The sequence below is a fragment of the Fukomys damarensis genome, unplaced genomic scaffold (assembly GCF_012274545.1).
Source record: "Fukomys damarensis isolate Sample0158 unplaced genomic scaffold, DMR_v1.0_HiC HiC_scaffold_19, whole genome shotgun sequence".
NCBI classification, from domain to species: domain Eukaryota; kingdom Metazoa; phylum Chordata; class Mammalia; order Rodentia; family Bathyergidae; genus Fukomys; species Fukomys damarensis.
In genome coordinates this window covers 2,933,967-2,949,361 of record NW_022900931.1, presented here as the reverse complement: position 1 = coordinate 2,949,361, position 15,395 = coordinate 2,933,967, and the positions used below count along the sequence as shown (strand labels likewise).

The window sequence follows — 15,395 nt, the reverse complement described above, 5'->3', positions numbered from 1 at the left end:
TTTTTTTTTTTTTTTTTTTTTTTGTAGAATTAAGCACCTCTTTGCATATTTATAGGCATCTTCGGTATTTCCTATCCTGGGAAATGCATGTTCTTCTGCACCACCTGCTTTGGGGGTTGTTGATCTTTATATGTTTGGGATTATAATTGTTCCTTTGTATGGTGCAGATATCTTCTTTGATTCTGTGGTTTGTATCTCACTTTCTACTTGGTAGCTTTGATGAGAGAAGTTCTTAATTTCAGTGTGGTTGAACTTGTCAGTCTCTTTCGGTTAACACTGATGTGTTTTAGTTAAGCAATTTTCTCCTGCATGCACCTTATAAAGGGTCCTTCTGTGTTTTCTTCTAGGAGCTTTGCTTTTACACCTCCATATTTCACCTCTCTGTACTTGACAGTTGTGTGTATAAGACCAGGCCAATCCCGGTGCAGTCTGTGGAGTCCGGCTCGACTCCCCACATCTCCAGTGTCACTTCTGTTTTAATTGTTGCCACGTTCCTGCAGGTCCGTTTTGGGTACTCTGTTCTGTCTGAGTACACAGCTGTCTTCTCTTAGTAGGACGCCTTGTTAACTAACGCAGCTTTATAATGTCTTGTGATTTGGGGAAGGCTGGGAACTCAGACCCCGTTTTCCTCCTCAGAGGCACTTGCGTAGCCCCAGTCTTTGCTCTTTCATACAAGTTTCAGAGTCGGATCACTGGAGTTTGTTTGTTTTGTTTTTGTTTTTAGGGTCAGTTCGATTTATACCTAAAATTGAATAGATTGTCTAGATCCTCTTGAGGGAACTGACATCTTTATGAAATTTAGCTTTCATTTTTATGAACATGGTGGTTTCCCATTCTTTTAGGCCATTTTTATGCCTCAGAGTGAAGTTTTTAATACTGTGTATAAAGGATTTTGTCTGTGCTTTCTCATATTTATTCTTGATTCCTTAATTTTTGTTGCTAAAGTAAGTGGCCTGTCTTTAGAGTGGGATTTCTTATTTTAAAATATTTTGTTTGCATCCTGATTCCTACGGTAAATACCCTTTTAAACGTTGACGTCTCTTGTCTGTGCAGTGAATCTGCTCACAAACACTCAAAGATTGTTAATGCAGAGGTTCGATGGACTGTGGAACACATGGAGGCTATTGCTCTCCAGTGGACACAGTCCCTTCCCGGTGCTGTGCTTGCTGTGTCTGGAGACGAGAGAACACTTGCAGAGCGTGATTTCCTTTGTACGTCATTTACAATGTGGTTTGTGCTTGTGTGTTTCTTCCCTTCTTCTTGCCACCTTTCTGAGTTGTCTTGAGCCTCTTGGTCTCAGGGTGTGGCTCCGGAGTGCTGCCAGTCGGTGCCAACAGGGCCTGGTCCTCTGGGTGGGGAGTGCCTCCCCTTGAGGCCTTGGTGCTCCACAGGTCCCAGCAGGGCTGGGTGCCCTCAAGGCAGATGGGCCTCTGGGGAGGCGTGGGGCTGGCCCTGGCGAGGAAGCACAGCCTGGGTTCCATGCTGAGCATTGGCCTCAGGTGCAGACGCGGCAGTGTGGGGAGCCACAGTTTCTCCCCTGTGGAGGTTAGACTTGGGTGCATCTGCAGGTGATGGCGAACCTGTAGTACTTGTGGTGTCACAAGGCAGGGGTCTGTTACCATCTCCTGGATGCTTGGCTTTAACCTCATGGCCCAGGTTGGCTGCTTAGCACTCCCCATCACTGCTGCATTCCACTGGCTGGGAATTACAGTACAACACAGGGAAGGAGGCGTGTTCCGCCTTGAGTATCAGGTCAGTTGCCTGTGCACTGCTGCTTGTATCCTGTCGCTCACCTTTGTGACATCGTGGTGCCTAGCTGTGTGGGAACCAAGAGCTATACCTTGGTTGTTGTTGCTCACACATTCTGCTGATGTTCAGCTTCTCCTGCTCAGGATGGATTTCTGCCACAGCATTCTTTGCTCACTGTATATCCATGCTTTTTATTTACTCAGGACTGATTGCCAGCTCTGCTCTGATCATTTCCTCCTTCTTTCTCTCTCTTCACTTTTCCTCTTTCTCTATTTTTACTTCTTCTTCTTTTTTTTTTGAGACAGGATCTCATGCGTAGTTCAGGCTGGCCTTGAACTCCTTGGGGTCCTCTTGCCTCAGCCTCCTGAGAGCTGAGACTACAGGCGAGCATCATGGCACTTAGCTTCTCTCCTCCCTCTGTCCTCTTCTTTTCTGCTTTACTGAGGTCTGATGCGCAGACAATAAACTGCATATTCTAAGGGTACCTTAGGTGTGTTGATACCTGTGTACAGGAGTGCTCTCTCGGTACAGTGAGTTTATTGGCAAAACCATGTTCAAATGTGGCATTCGGGCCTGTCCAGTGGGTACGTTAATCATTTGCCCAGGGACTTTTCCTCCATTGTTATCCTGTTGCCTGCCCTCTGGCTGGCTGCTTTTTAGAGCAGTTTCACAAATTACAGAAATAAGAGGCCTTTTTCAATTAGCCACCAAGAAGCAGTGTCCCATTCCACTTGAACAGACAGAATAATGAAACCCACAGGCCTGTGAAGCCAAGTTCTTCACTCTCACGCAGAGTTGGTGAGATTTTCCAAGAAACATTAAAGGAGTGTTTTCTAGGGTGCAGACACTGATGAGGATGAACTCATTCCCGCTGCATTCTTCTCTTTGACTCTGGATTTGTGCGAGCCATTCGCTTGCTGGGGAGCGGGCCGGCCACAGAGAACCGGTCCCAGGGGCCGTGTGAGGGAGCTGAACTGGTTCTGAGGACCGCTGGGTAGTCTGTCTCTGCAGTGCTTCCCCTTGCGGACCTCCTCACCTTGTGACCGTCAGGGCCTCACGAGGTTCCTGTGGGCCCAGCTGCAGCTCCGTGTTCTGCCCACTTCCCCCAGCAGGCTGGCAGTCGCTTGCTGAGCTCCACTTTGGTGTTCTTCATCCTGGGCACCGAGAGTTGTGACCCGTGTGAACTGCCTGGCTGGGACTCCAGCCGGTGCTGAGGGCGTAGATCTCTCCCAGTAGGCTGCGAGCTCTGCAGGGCCAGCAGCCAGGTCTGATTTCCCCACCAGTGTCTTCTTGTACTCGCCATGGCGCCAGGCTGTCCCCTCCCATGTGAGCATCCTATTGGCACGTGCAGGTGCCAGGTGACATGGAACCCATGCCTGGAGACACGGGCCTGAACATCCTTATGTTTGTGCTTTGTGACTCCTTGTTTGTCATTTGGTGTCATGGCCGCTTTCTTTCTTCAGAGGTGAGGATGCCTTCCTCAGAACCCAGGAAACAATCTGTGCTGTATTATAATCAGTTCACTCAGCTCGTCTGGTGTATACACTGGGGATTTCCTCTGTAGATCTTTTCTCTCTTCTTGTTTTTAGAGGTGAAAAACATCAGAGCAGAATGGCGTTTTTAACATTTATGTCCGCCTTTAAGACGAAATTAAAAATTTAACTTAAGATCCCCAGTGTCAAGTTTAAAAAACAGAACAGTGCTAGTGTCTCTCAGCCTTTCTGTGTCCCTCAAGTATTTGACATGTATATGCTGTCTGTCTCACAGATACTCTCCCCGTGTATGCGTATAGAGTGGATGGGTACGTGTATCTCCTGTGGGGGAGGGCTCGGTTCTTCACCCTTGCGAGTAGCTGAGAGCCGAAGTCCTTCATTTCAGAGATCTTTTGCGACCTCACGGTCTCCCAGGGCTCCTTCTGATTCTCCCGAGAGGTTTCACTGTCTTTTGCATGCAGGAGCGTAGTCTCTACAGAACTGACTCTGTTTGCTGCCACGGTCCCCTTCTATAGAGGTTCCGCCTGTGGACAGCACCACCCCGTCTTCCTGCAGGTTCTCAGTGTGGGCTCCTTTAGGGCTCTCTCCATGGCCCCCTGGTCTCTCCCCCTGTCCTGTCCCAGCCTCACCTTGTCTGGATTATCATTGCCTTGAACCCGTGGGACAGGCTGGCCACCCGAGTCTCGTTTTGTTTCTTGGCTGTTCACTATCTTTCCTTTGTGTGGTGAGGTCAGTTTTTCCATTGCAGGAAATCGCAGAAGTTAGGTTGAATCTGTTGATGAGTTTGAAGAGAATTGTTTTGTTTATTCATTTCTTCTGCTTTTTATTTTTAAAGTGTTTTTACCTTAAATGTATGTACAACTTGTTAAATTTATTCATAGGTGCGTTTTTATAAATATTGTCCTTTAAACTTTTAATTTAATTGTCTTACTTTTATTGTCAGTTTATAGACATTCAGTTGACTTTTCTCAGGTGATTTTTTAAAAAAATAAAATCTTTTTTATTTTTATTTTTTTGAGACAGGGTCTCACTACATAGTTGAGACTGACCTGGAACTCACTGCGTAGTCCAGGCTGGTCTCAAACTCATAGTGATCCTCCTGTCTCAGCCTCCCAAGTGCTGGGATTATAGGTGTGCGCCACCACACCCAGCTAAAAACAAAATCATTTTTAAGGCACAAAGCCAGCACTCTGGCCATTCTCCAGCCTCATCAAAGAAATGCAACCGTGTAGGATCAGTTATTCATTTAAACAAAATAGATTTAGAGTCATCTTAAAAAATTCAAACTTAAAAAAAAATTCAAACTTCATTTGTTGATTCACACCATTATTAAAAAGAGGAAAAATAGAATGTAATATTTAATTTCTCCTGATCAAGGTGTTTCTTTTCAAAGATTTTTTTGTTTTTAAAATTTTCTTTTGGTCTTCCATGTCCCCACACCTACTTCAAGGTTTTGGTTCTAGTAGTTTTTATATATATTAACTTCTCTTGTGGATTTTGGTACCTTCACAACTTGTTGGAAATAAATTTGCATCATGTTCTGTATAATAACTGTAAACTACTAGTATACTTTTAAGACTTTACAAAAGACATTACTTTCCCATAGCTAATAGTATTTTTTAAATAGCATTAGCGGCAGTGATGAAATAGCACCTCTTTTCAGGTACTTTCCTTTTCTATAGCATTTAGAAGTGAAGAAGAAGACTGAAAAAGCAAAGAGTTGTGCTTTGATTTTCACAGATCTCCTCAGGTTTCTCTCTAAAGAGCATTGACTTAGATTCTCTCAGCTGATTTTATACCTGGCAAACTTAGTAACCTCATTTATCAGTTTAACAATTATAGACTTACTTGAAGTTTTTACAAAATGAATTATGTCATTTGTGAACAATGACAGTTTTGGGTTTTTCTTCCTAATATATATTCTAATATTTATATTGTATATGTATATTTTTAAATTTTGCTGGCCAAAACTTCTTTTGACTACAATATTGAATGTGATACCCAACACCCAAACTTAAAGGGAGAGAGAGAGGTTTATTTGGCACACAGTTCATAGAGGTTCAGTCCATAATCAGCTGGCTCCGAAGCAGAGCGGCGGAGGAGAAACAGTTTATGGTGGCAGAAGACAGCAAAAGCAACAGGAGTAACAAGCATCTTCCTGTCTCTTTTACCCCATCGTGCCTTCAGGACCAGGGCGGTGCCAAACCAATCAGTTAGGTGTAGTCATTCAGTAACCCGCGCACTTCACCCCAGTATCACATGTTCCAGATTCAGCACCTCAGAAAAAGCTTGATGCTTTGCGGGGGACATCTAAACCAAGCTGTAATAGAATGTAAGTGGGGCAAACAGGCATCCCATTCTTTAGCTGACTTTAGAGGGAAACCTTTGTTTTGTTTGAAGGAAATCTTATTTACTGTACTTTCCCTTTTCTTGGACTTCTCTTCTTTTCTTTTTATTGTGTATTTGCTCTACATAGTAAGCCTGCCTGGTGGGAATTGGTCTGTACAATCACACCTTGGTCCTTTTCGTTCCCTCCCATCTCCCCCAGCCCCAGCTCCCCTTCCCTTCTCCAGAAAGTCTGTCTCCCTGCTTCCTGTCATCTGTTTTTTTTTTTTGCTCCTAAATGACTTAGGGTTTAGGTTTCTCATATAAGAGAGTATCTAACCTTTTATATCTGATTTATTTTAACTTAGCATGATGGTCTCAAGGTGCATCCATTTTCCTACCAGTTACTCAGATTATCTTTCTTTACGGCTAAGGAGCACTCTGTTGTGTATAAATGCATAGGCTACTCCCAAGATTTAGCTGTATGGGTTGCACTGCTACAAACAGGGGTGTGTCCAGGCATGGTCGCACACACCTGTATCCCAGCACTCAGGTGTCTGAGGCCAGAGGATTGCTATGAGTTCCAGGCTAGCTTGGGCTACTTAGTGAGTTCAAGTCCAGCCTGTCAATGATTTCGGTGAGACCTTGTCTCGAAAAACAAACAAACAAAAAACCCCAAACCAAAAACCATGGGTGTGCATGGATCACTATAATATGATGTTAACTTTTCCTGGAAGATATCTAGAAGAGGTATAACTGGGTCAAATGGAATCTCTAGTTTTAGTTTTCTGAGTAATCCCCATACTGATTTCCATAGTGGCTGCACTACATTCTGAGGGTTTCTTTTCCCTCACAACCTCACCAGCATTTGTCTTTCGAGTTTACCATGGGAGCCAACCTTTCCGGTGGAAGAGGGAATCTCAGTGTTGTTTTGATTTGCATTTTGAGGGAAATGTTGAACATTGCACCTGGAACTCTTTCCTGTGTGAGGAAGGTGCCTTACTCTTGGTTTTGGAGTCGTAAATGTTTGTTGAGATTTTATTACAAATGTTTTTTTCTCTCATCATTGGAGGTCATGGTTTTGCTTCTTTAGCCTGTTAATGTGATGAATTTTATTGGTATGGCTTTCTAGTATTGAGCCAGCTGCACATGCTGGAAATAAATCCAAATTGGTCATGATGGTTCTATTTTTTAATGCATTACAAAATTAAGTCTGTTAACATCTAATGTGCCGTAACTGCCAGAAATAGAAGGCAAATTTCTATTTAATTCAAAAAATGCCTCCTAGCCATTTATTGATTCTTCGGTTATTATTTTTTAATGCATTACAAAATTAAGTCTGTTAACATCTAATGTGCCGTAACTGCCAGAAATAAAGGCAAATTTCTATTTAATTCAAAAAATGCCTCCTAGCCATTTATTGATTCTTCGGTTGCACCCTGGCACGTAATCCTATCAGTTGTGTTGGATACCTGTCCTCATAATTGTGACGCTGTGATGCTCTGCTGGAAAGGATCGCTTCTTTCCAGTACTTAATTTTGAACACAATAAAACCTTAGTGTTTCTCTACATACCGGGACCCCTGGTGAAAGCCAGAAGTGTGAGATGCAAATGAACACATTTGAATAATTGTGTGTGTGTCGCTCCCAGTGAAGGAGAGTGGTGTGTAATGCTAGTGTGCATATATAGTCCTTGTTGGCTTGGTGTACTCCATGTGTGTTTGATGAGATGTGTGGTTGCCTGTTAACCCACATTCCGGATTTGTTAGGTACTTCTGTTTTGGATCCATCCATTAGGGCGTCACAATCCAGAGAGAAGCGTTCCCCAAATCGAGTCCCCAGTGTGAAGTTGTGAATCACGTCTTCTCTCAGAGCCACAAGGCTGCCGGGTGTAAGGGATATGAATCCCCCAGGTCTCCTCAGTGTGACTCTGTTTTGCTGCTTCCCTCAGAAATTACCTCCATGGCACTTTATATGCATTGCTGATGCATATGGTAGAATTATGATGTTTTCACATTTCTAAAATCAGATATTTTTGTGAGTAATCATGAGCACAGCAGTGTTTTCGGTTTCAGTGACTCTCGCTTGTTAGTATGCAGAGTGTCTTGGCTAGGGACAGCTGGGGTTCAGCTTTGCCACGGAGGCCTGCGGAGGGTGTTTGATAAGACACACAAAAAAAAGCAAAGATGGAACGTGCCCTGAGTGGGCACTTCGCCAGCCCTTGGGGCTCCAGGGGAGATGCTGCTTGCCAGACTTTTAGGAAGAGCTTTTTGGTTTAAGAATCTGTGTGTGTGTCAGAGCTCTCAGGTCTCTGAAGTATCTAGGCAAACCAGGAGTACCTTTTGCCTTTTGATTTCTCTGGCTCTGGGGAAACAAGTCACAGCGGCCACTTTTATTATTGTTGGGTATGAACTGATTTGTGGAAGAAATACTTTGGGAAGAGTTTACAGCTTGGACTACTTTTAGCGAATCCATTCTCACAAGGACATAGGTATTAAGAATGCGAAGAGAACATTAATAGCTGATCATACCCTGTGAGTATTCATTGCTGGAGCCATTTCAGATCAGTCTGTTTCCATTAAGTGCATCTGCAGACATGGCAGAGCTTGGCTTTGTGGTGGATGTGCATCCTCCCCTGACAGCGTGCTCCAGTAACTGTGAACTGATGGAATGTGATGGATCTTCCCTCGCTTGCTTTCCCCAGGCTGTGCATTGTTTTCGCCTTTCCTGCACAATGGCTAGCAAAATACCTGATTTTTGGTGTACAGAGTCGTGGGACTATGCCCCTCCCCTGAGAATGTCAGTGGATGCCCCGCGGAAGTATGGGTGATAGGACTGAATGTTCTCCGTCCTCAGCAGTGTGCACCTGGAGTCCATTGTAGAGGCGGTCATGCCCAAAGCCAGAGATCAGACAGAGTTGCAAATTAAATTATCCTTCCGACTGTGTTCTCACTGCTTCAAAGAAGCACAGAAATTAGCTGGAGGGAGAGCCTGGGAACTCTTGAATCTGGACAGCACCCCAGGTGTGAACTCCCATGGTTCACAGCTCTGTGAACCCTGTTTTCTGGCCAGGTAGCTTGAGAGCTGCTTGCTTGCCAGCCTGCAGGAGAAGAATGTCCCAAGTCCGGGTGCCTTGGGCCCTGTCTCCTGGGTATCTGTGTGTCCGTCCACCTGGCCACATCCTGGTGGTCTTGTAGATGCCGCCCTCGCGATGTTAGAGGAAGCTGTGTGGCAGGGCACCCACCTGAGTGAGGGGCTCGGCTCTGTGTGGAGATCTGTAGGCAGGAGCAGCGCCACTGTTTGGTGGAGATGGGAAAGCCGGGATTGGCAGCTCCCGTCACTGAGCTTGCCGGCCTGCCCGAGGCCGTGCCCATGTGCCCGTGTGCCCTGGCCCCAAGTGTCCCCTGCTCTTGTGTGCCCTGACCTCTGTCTGGGTGTGGGCTTGACTTCGCTGGCTGTTGACTCTTTCGGTGAGCTTTTGGCTTTTGCTGCTTGGCCTTGGTGGGTATCCCACTCTGATCTCTGGTTCCTGCTCTGAGCTCAAATCTGGGGGGCCAGTGATCTGAGGGGTTTCAGAGGCCTGTCTAGGTTCTAGGCCCGGTCTCACAGTGCAGGAAACCTAGGGGACGGAAATGGCCTGATTCTCTAAGCCTTCCTGAGCAGGCCAGAGAAGCAGTAGTCTCCCTCTCCTTGTGTGTTGGGCCTTGACTGTTTGAGGGCCTCAGTGCAGGAGTCGGGAGACTGTGCCTTTACGGGGTTCTCCAAGTGGCGTTTTTAATTTAACTTTTTATTAGTACATGTTTGCAGTATATGATTATATTGATCACGGGGGCTGGCACGTGTACGTAACACATCGTCGTTCTTCTCATGTCCTCTTCTCTTTCTCCCCCTCTCCCTCCATCTCTTAGTCCCCTTTCCTTTTGCAAAAGATCTATCTCCCTGTTTCCTATTATCGAGTTTCTCATATAAGAGGAACCATGTGATGTTTAATCTTCTGTGTCTGCTTTATCTCACACATCATGGTCTCAAGGTGCACTCATTTTCCTACAAACGACTCAGGTTTATTCTGTTTGGCAGAGTAGTGCTCCACTATGTATAAAAACCGTGCAGTGGTATTTTCTCTGTCCATTCACTCATCTGTTGATGGACATATGGGATACGTCCAAGATTTGGCTGCTACGAGTCGTGCCACTCTGAACATGCATACCCAAGTTTGTAGCAGCAATATCATTTTGGGTTGTAGCCAACCCTGCAGCAGTGGGAGCGAGCAGTGGTGGAAATGGGGAGCCAGGCAGGAAGGCCAGGGGCTGCACAAGGTCTGTGGCTCCAGGCTCTGAGAGGGCCGTGTGCATCTGGGGCAAGTGTTCCTGGAAGCATGGTGCTTAATATGTTCCCCGTTCTGTGCCTTCAGTGTACTTTGAAAATGCTTGTTTGGGAAAAAGTTATATGAAGCTGGTCATTTCTATTTTTCTCACCTGTCCGAGCAAAAGCTTAGAAGGGCTCAGTGCATTCTTTGAAGAGTAACCGTGTAGTCATGTGGTACGGGGCATAGTAGTCCCATGGAGCCTGTACCTCTGTATTGGGGCAAGGGCCTCTCTCCTTACGGCATCTCACAGTGAGAGCCCATCAGGTGACAGTCACAGGGGAGGTGGCTGAGGACGAGACAGGAGAGGACACCAGAACTCAGGTCTGCCAGGCCTTGCCAGGAAAGGAGCCAGACGGCCCTGGTTGGCACTGAGGAACCAGCTCTGGTGATGGAGGAAGCAGGGTGGGATCCAGCAGGCACCAGCGCTTTCTGACCAGAGGGATGACTGTGAGTGCAGGCTCCCACAGTGAACAGGACATGGAGGCCAGAGTAGCAAGAGTGCTCTCAGCACACCTCTGGTCATCTGAAGAAATGCTGAGGGTTCTCCGTGCAGCCTGACAGGCAGAAGGCATGGCAGCAACCAAGGTGGATGAGCCCCTTCCCCGGTATGGGCAGAGCTGCAGGCTGGGGAGCCTGTTGAGGCAGAGGAGTGGCTGTTTTAGGTGGGGTGGTACAGGATGCTGTCTCTATTTTTTTTTTTTGGGGGGTGGTACAGGATGCTTTCTTTTTTTTTTTTTTTTTTTTTTTGTACCAGGGATCGAACTTAGGACCTAGTGCTTGTGAGGCAGGTGACGGCACCACTGAGCTAAATCCACCCCCACCCCAGGGATGCTGTCACTAAAGAGATGGCTTTTGAACTGAGGTCTTTTGCTGAAAGTTAGGGGCACCACAGGAAATGTGGGAAGAGGGGGCTCCAGGTGACAAGAACAGCAGATGCAGTGGCCCTATGGTAGGAACAGAGTGACTGGGTATGGTGGAGAGGCCCAGGAGGCAGCAGTTAGGTGGAGAAGGAGGAGGGGTGTATACATTAGGCCCCAGAGTTGTGCTCAGGAATTTGTGTTTCATGCAAAGTGTCTAGGGATCTCTGGGGGCCTAGAGGAGTGACCTGATGTGTTCTGTGCTGTCACAGCACCCTGTGCTGCTGAGGAGTTGTGGAACACAGGAGTTGTAGCAGGGAGGCCCCTGGATATAGAACTGGGCACCCTGGGCTGCTGGCTGGGCTGGTGCAGGGAGATGGGGAGGGTGCCCTGTGGATCCTGCAGGCCTCCCCTGGCCCTCCAGAGGCTGAGTTTGGGGTGGTAGCTGGAGCCCCCCCCATGTCACCCTCCCAGGACGCTCTCTGCCACCTGCCTGGTTAGATGTCATGGCGTTTTGTGCTTGAGCTATCTGTCACCTTGATTCTCACCAACTGAAAGCTTTCCTTACTAAGAAATCGGAGTCTGCATCCTCCCCAGGGGACGCAGCTATGCTCGTCCTGGTGGGGTCCTGTGGGTGCCTGATCCCTGGGCTTGGGAGGGTTGGGAGTGCTGTTGCTGGGTACTCTTTGAAAAGGGACCAGGCACCTGCGCCTGCTCAGTGCTGCTCACAGCCAGTGGTGCCCTCACAGTCTCCCTAGGTGCTGCCTGGCTTGGACTGGGCTCATCTCCGTCTCCCCTTTGAGAAGTGTGGTTACAGAGGTGCCCAGACAAGCTTGGGTCTCTGTCCCTATCTTTGGTGGGCCTTAGGGTGTGGTCCCAGGCAGCAGCAGGGCCCTCTCGCTGCCTGCGGGTGTGAAGTTGTACACTGGAGCAGACGGGCACTCCCTTTGCATCCTCCCCAGGGAGCTGCGTGGGACTAGGCAACCACACTGGGTTTCTCTAGTGCTTGGCTGCTTAGGGAGAAATTGCCTATATTCTTGTAGACTCAGAGGTGCATGTGAGTGTGCGTGTGTGTGTGTGTGTGTGACACGTGTCTTTGAACATGTGTGGCCTGAATGGTGCCTGAGTCCCTTGCCCAGTCCCTGTTCCAGCCTCCTGCTCTGAGCACAACCCCACACCCACACTGTGCACACACACTTGTGGGTACATATCCCAACCCTACTGCCTGACCACTCCCTGCTTACCTGGGGCGTGGCAGATCAGTTAGGTATAGGTTTTGGTCTTCTGTCTTCCTTACTGTCCTTTGTGACTTACACATGAGAGGAGCACTTGGATCCAAAGCAGGGCAGTGGTGATTCTGTGTAGCCTCCAAGGCTCCTACTTAGTTTTGCTACCAGGGAGGATACCTGGCTGTGATGCCCAAGGCTCTGTGATTTTGGGGAAGTTGCTCCACTTCCCTTAGTGAGCCCATGTGCTTCCCTGCAGAATTTGAGGCTGTCCCACCAAAGGGGCTGCCCATGGGCGTCTGCCTGGCGACAGAGGTGTGGAGCACTGGTGCCTCCCTGCAATTGCCAAGTTTCTGTACATGAGAATCCCTTAAAGGGCTCTGTGTTACTAATGATTTTAATCTTTGAATTTTTTAAAATACTCAGTTTTCTCTAGAAAACTGTTGACTTAAAATTAAAAATATGTATGAATATATATGCCTGAATGTACTACTCACTCAACAAATATGTATCAGGGACCTCTGGCCTTACAGGTGGTGGTTTCTTTGTTAGTTACTCACTCAGTGCTGTGGGTCAGTGGATAGGATTCTAGTGCCAGCCTGGGCTCCAGGTCTCTCTTTGTACATTGCAAGTCTCCATTGCAAAATTTGCTTTTGTGAGGCTTGGCTGAGCCATCAGATGTGGCCTTGGCCTGTGAGGAGCCCCAGGTTCAGGCAGGAGCCAGCAACAAGAGTCACAGAGTAGGAAGTAGGCTCTTCTGAGAAGAGGCGAAGGAGGGAGCATACAGCTGCACAAGTGAGCGCACAGGATGGGGTCCTGCAGGCAGTGGGATCAGAGGCCTCACAGTGTGGCCAGTGTGTGGGTTCTGGCCTGAGGACAACCTTGGGGGAGGGCCCAGTCTAGGGGGCCATGGGAGCTGCAGCCTGGCCCCGAGGCTCCCTTGGTGGCAGAAGTTAGAGCAAGTGGAGAGGTTTTTAAGCTATGAGGGAATGTGGGCTCATACACATGTGCGGGTTGGGTGATGGGATTGTGTTGCATCTCTGTAAAATCCTTCTTGTAGACAAAGGTGGAGGTGTGCGGTGGGGCTGAGTGACGTGGAGGAGGAAGAGCAACTGGATGTGAGTATTGTGGGAGAGAGGGCAGGCTGGGGTCCTGCCCATCCCTCGCTCTGTCAGCTGAGTGCCTGTCTGTCTTCTTGGATGGTGAGGACTTCCCAGGGACTTCAAGAGCTCTTTATCTTGCGGGGGAAATTCAGAGCATGCACACATACGTGCATCTCTCCTTCTTTCCCTTTCTTCTTTTGTCCACTGAATCCATCCATCCGTCCATCCCTCTGGCCATCCATTCACTTACCCATCCATCCATCTCTCCATTCATCCATCCTTTCATCTGCCTGCACCCACCTGGTCTCCCACCCATCTCTGGGGAAGTATTCAGAGCTGGGTGCTGTGCACTGTCCCAGTAAGCCGTGGATGGCCATTTGCAGTCATGACTGGTGGGGCCTGGAGGTCTCTTGTGAAAGGGCAGAGTTGAGGGGGCTGGTGAAATACTGCACAGTGCTTAGGAGTCAGTACAAAGTTCAAATCATTGGACTTTTACAAAGAAATTAAACTGAAGTGGATGTTTGCTTATAGTATTTGCATTTTCATATTAAAGACAATGAAAAACATTGATAGTATGTTTTTAGGTAAAAGAGTAGATGGATTTTAAGATCTCCACTTGTTGACTTTTTGCTACCACCTCTTCTATTTTCTTTCAGATTTTTGAAAGGATCCTGTTTATATGGGCAATCCGTCATCCTGCCAGTGGATACGTTCAGGGGATAAATGACCTGGTCACTCCTTTCTTTGTGGTCTTCATTTGTGAATACATAGGTAAGGTCATACCGCCATAGCTTTCTGTGAACATTGAACATGAGCTTTCCTGGCCTTGCTGTGTCACTCCGCGTACTTATTTATACCTGTAGTGACAATTGCCATGAAGTTCAGTGATATTAAGGATGAGAAATAGTTGAGAATAATAGTTCTGCTATTGATGCCGCTTTTGAAAAAGTCTTTAAATCTACATGCTCAACTACTGAAGATATTAAGATACCATCACCATTGTCAGCATTTTCTCTTTAATAACATTAGGAAGAGAATTGAATATGTTTGGGGATTTGTTTTATGTTTTATTTTTTAAGTTCTGGGGATTGAACTCAGACCGTGTGCCTCTGAGGCAGGTGGTGGAACCACTGAGCTAAATCCCTGGCCTGAATTTGGTTTATTTTTAATGGCTATTGAAGCATTGGCTTTCATGGTTTGAATTTAAGTGGATAAAGTTAAGGCAATAAGACTGTTACTGAATATTTTCCTACAAAGTAAAAACCAAATCTTTATGTTTCTGTGGCATTTCGTCCTTTTCTACTTTGTTTTTTGGTCTCGGCGATCTAACTCAGGTCCTTGCACTTGTGAGGCAGGCAGCAGAACCACTGAGCTAAATCCCTGGCTCTTTCTTCCACTTTTTTTTTTTTTTGATACCAGGGATTGAACTTAGGCCCTTTCGCTTGTGAGGCAGGTTCCCGAACCAGTGAGCTAAATCCCCAGCCCCCTTTTCTACTTTTGATATACGATAACATTTTGTTTCATGGGAATATTAATTACATGCAAAATAATTCATTTCACAGATTTACTTGGGCTATGCCATTTGTCTTGAATAGTGCATATTTTTCTTTCATTTATGTTAGAACAGCAAACTAATATAACTTTACGTATTTCAAACATGTTATAAATTCTTTTGTTTGTGGTACAGAGGATCAAACTCAGATCCTCGCACTTGCCAGGCAGGTGTGGTGCCACTGAGCTACATCTCTTGCGCCTGTAAATTCTTAAGAAATGGGAAAAGTGGTGTGTGTGTGTTTTTTAATTCAGCTGTGAATTCCAAGTAAATGCTCAGGAGGGCCTCCGCCTTCCATTGAAACATTTATGTTGAAAACTGACTTGAAAGCGTCTTTCTGTGACCCCTCCTGGCTTAGCCTCGCTTGTTTCTGAGAGAATGGCTTGGGCCGTTTTGGTCTCCGGCCTGCCTGATTGTCCTGGCAGCCTGAGAGGTGGGTTAACTGGAGGGCAGGACATCCTCAGAGGCTAGAACATACCTGTGCAGTGAATTTTATTGCGACCCCTGGACCCCTGGCACTCTGCTCCCGTGTATGATTTCATAGGACGTCTTCTCATTGCTAAGCAGCTAATGAGACCCATTGTCGCTCCCTCCCTAATCATCTCGAGCAGGGAGAGGCCACTACTCAGCGCCTGCACTCCGCTTCTCACTCCCTCGTTGGACAGATAATGGAAATGTTCCTAATGATCGGGTAACAGTAGGACCCCTGTCAGTAGCCCTCAGAG

General features: G+C 46.9%; 1 protein-coding gene across 3 annotated transcripts in view; it reads left to right on the top strand.

Annotated features, from left to right (window-relative positions):
* The window catches only part of Tbc1d22a (TBC1 domain family member 22A), a 323,373-nt gene that overhangs the window by 102,370 nt on the left and 205,608 nt on the right, over nucleotides 1-15,395 (top strand). For all 3 annotated transcript variants that reach the window (XM_010634302.3, XM_033766172.1, XM_033766171.1), the window contains one exon: nucleotides 13,775-13,889. In XM_010634302.3, coding sequence (XP_010632604.1) covers nucleotides 13,775-13,889 — 115 coding nt within the window. The remainder of the gene's footprint in view (nucleotides 1-13,774; nucleotides 13,890-15,395) is intronic.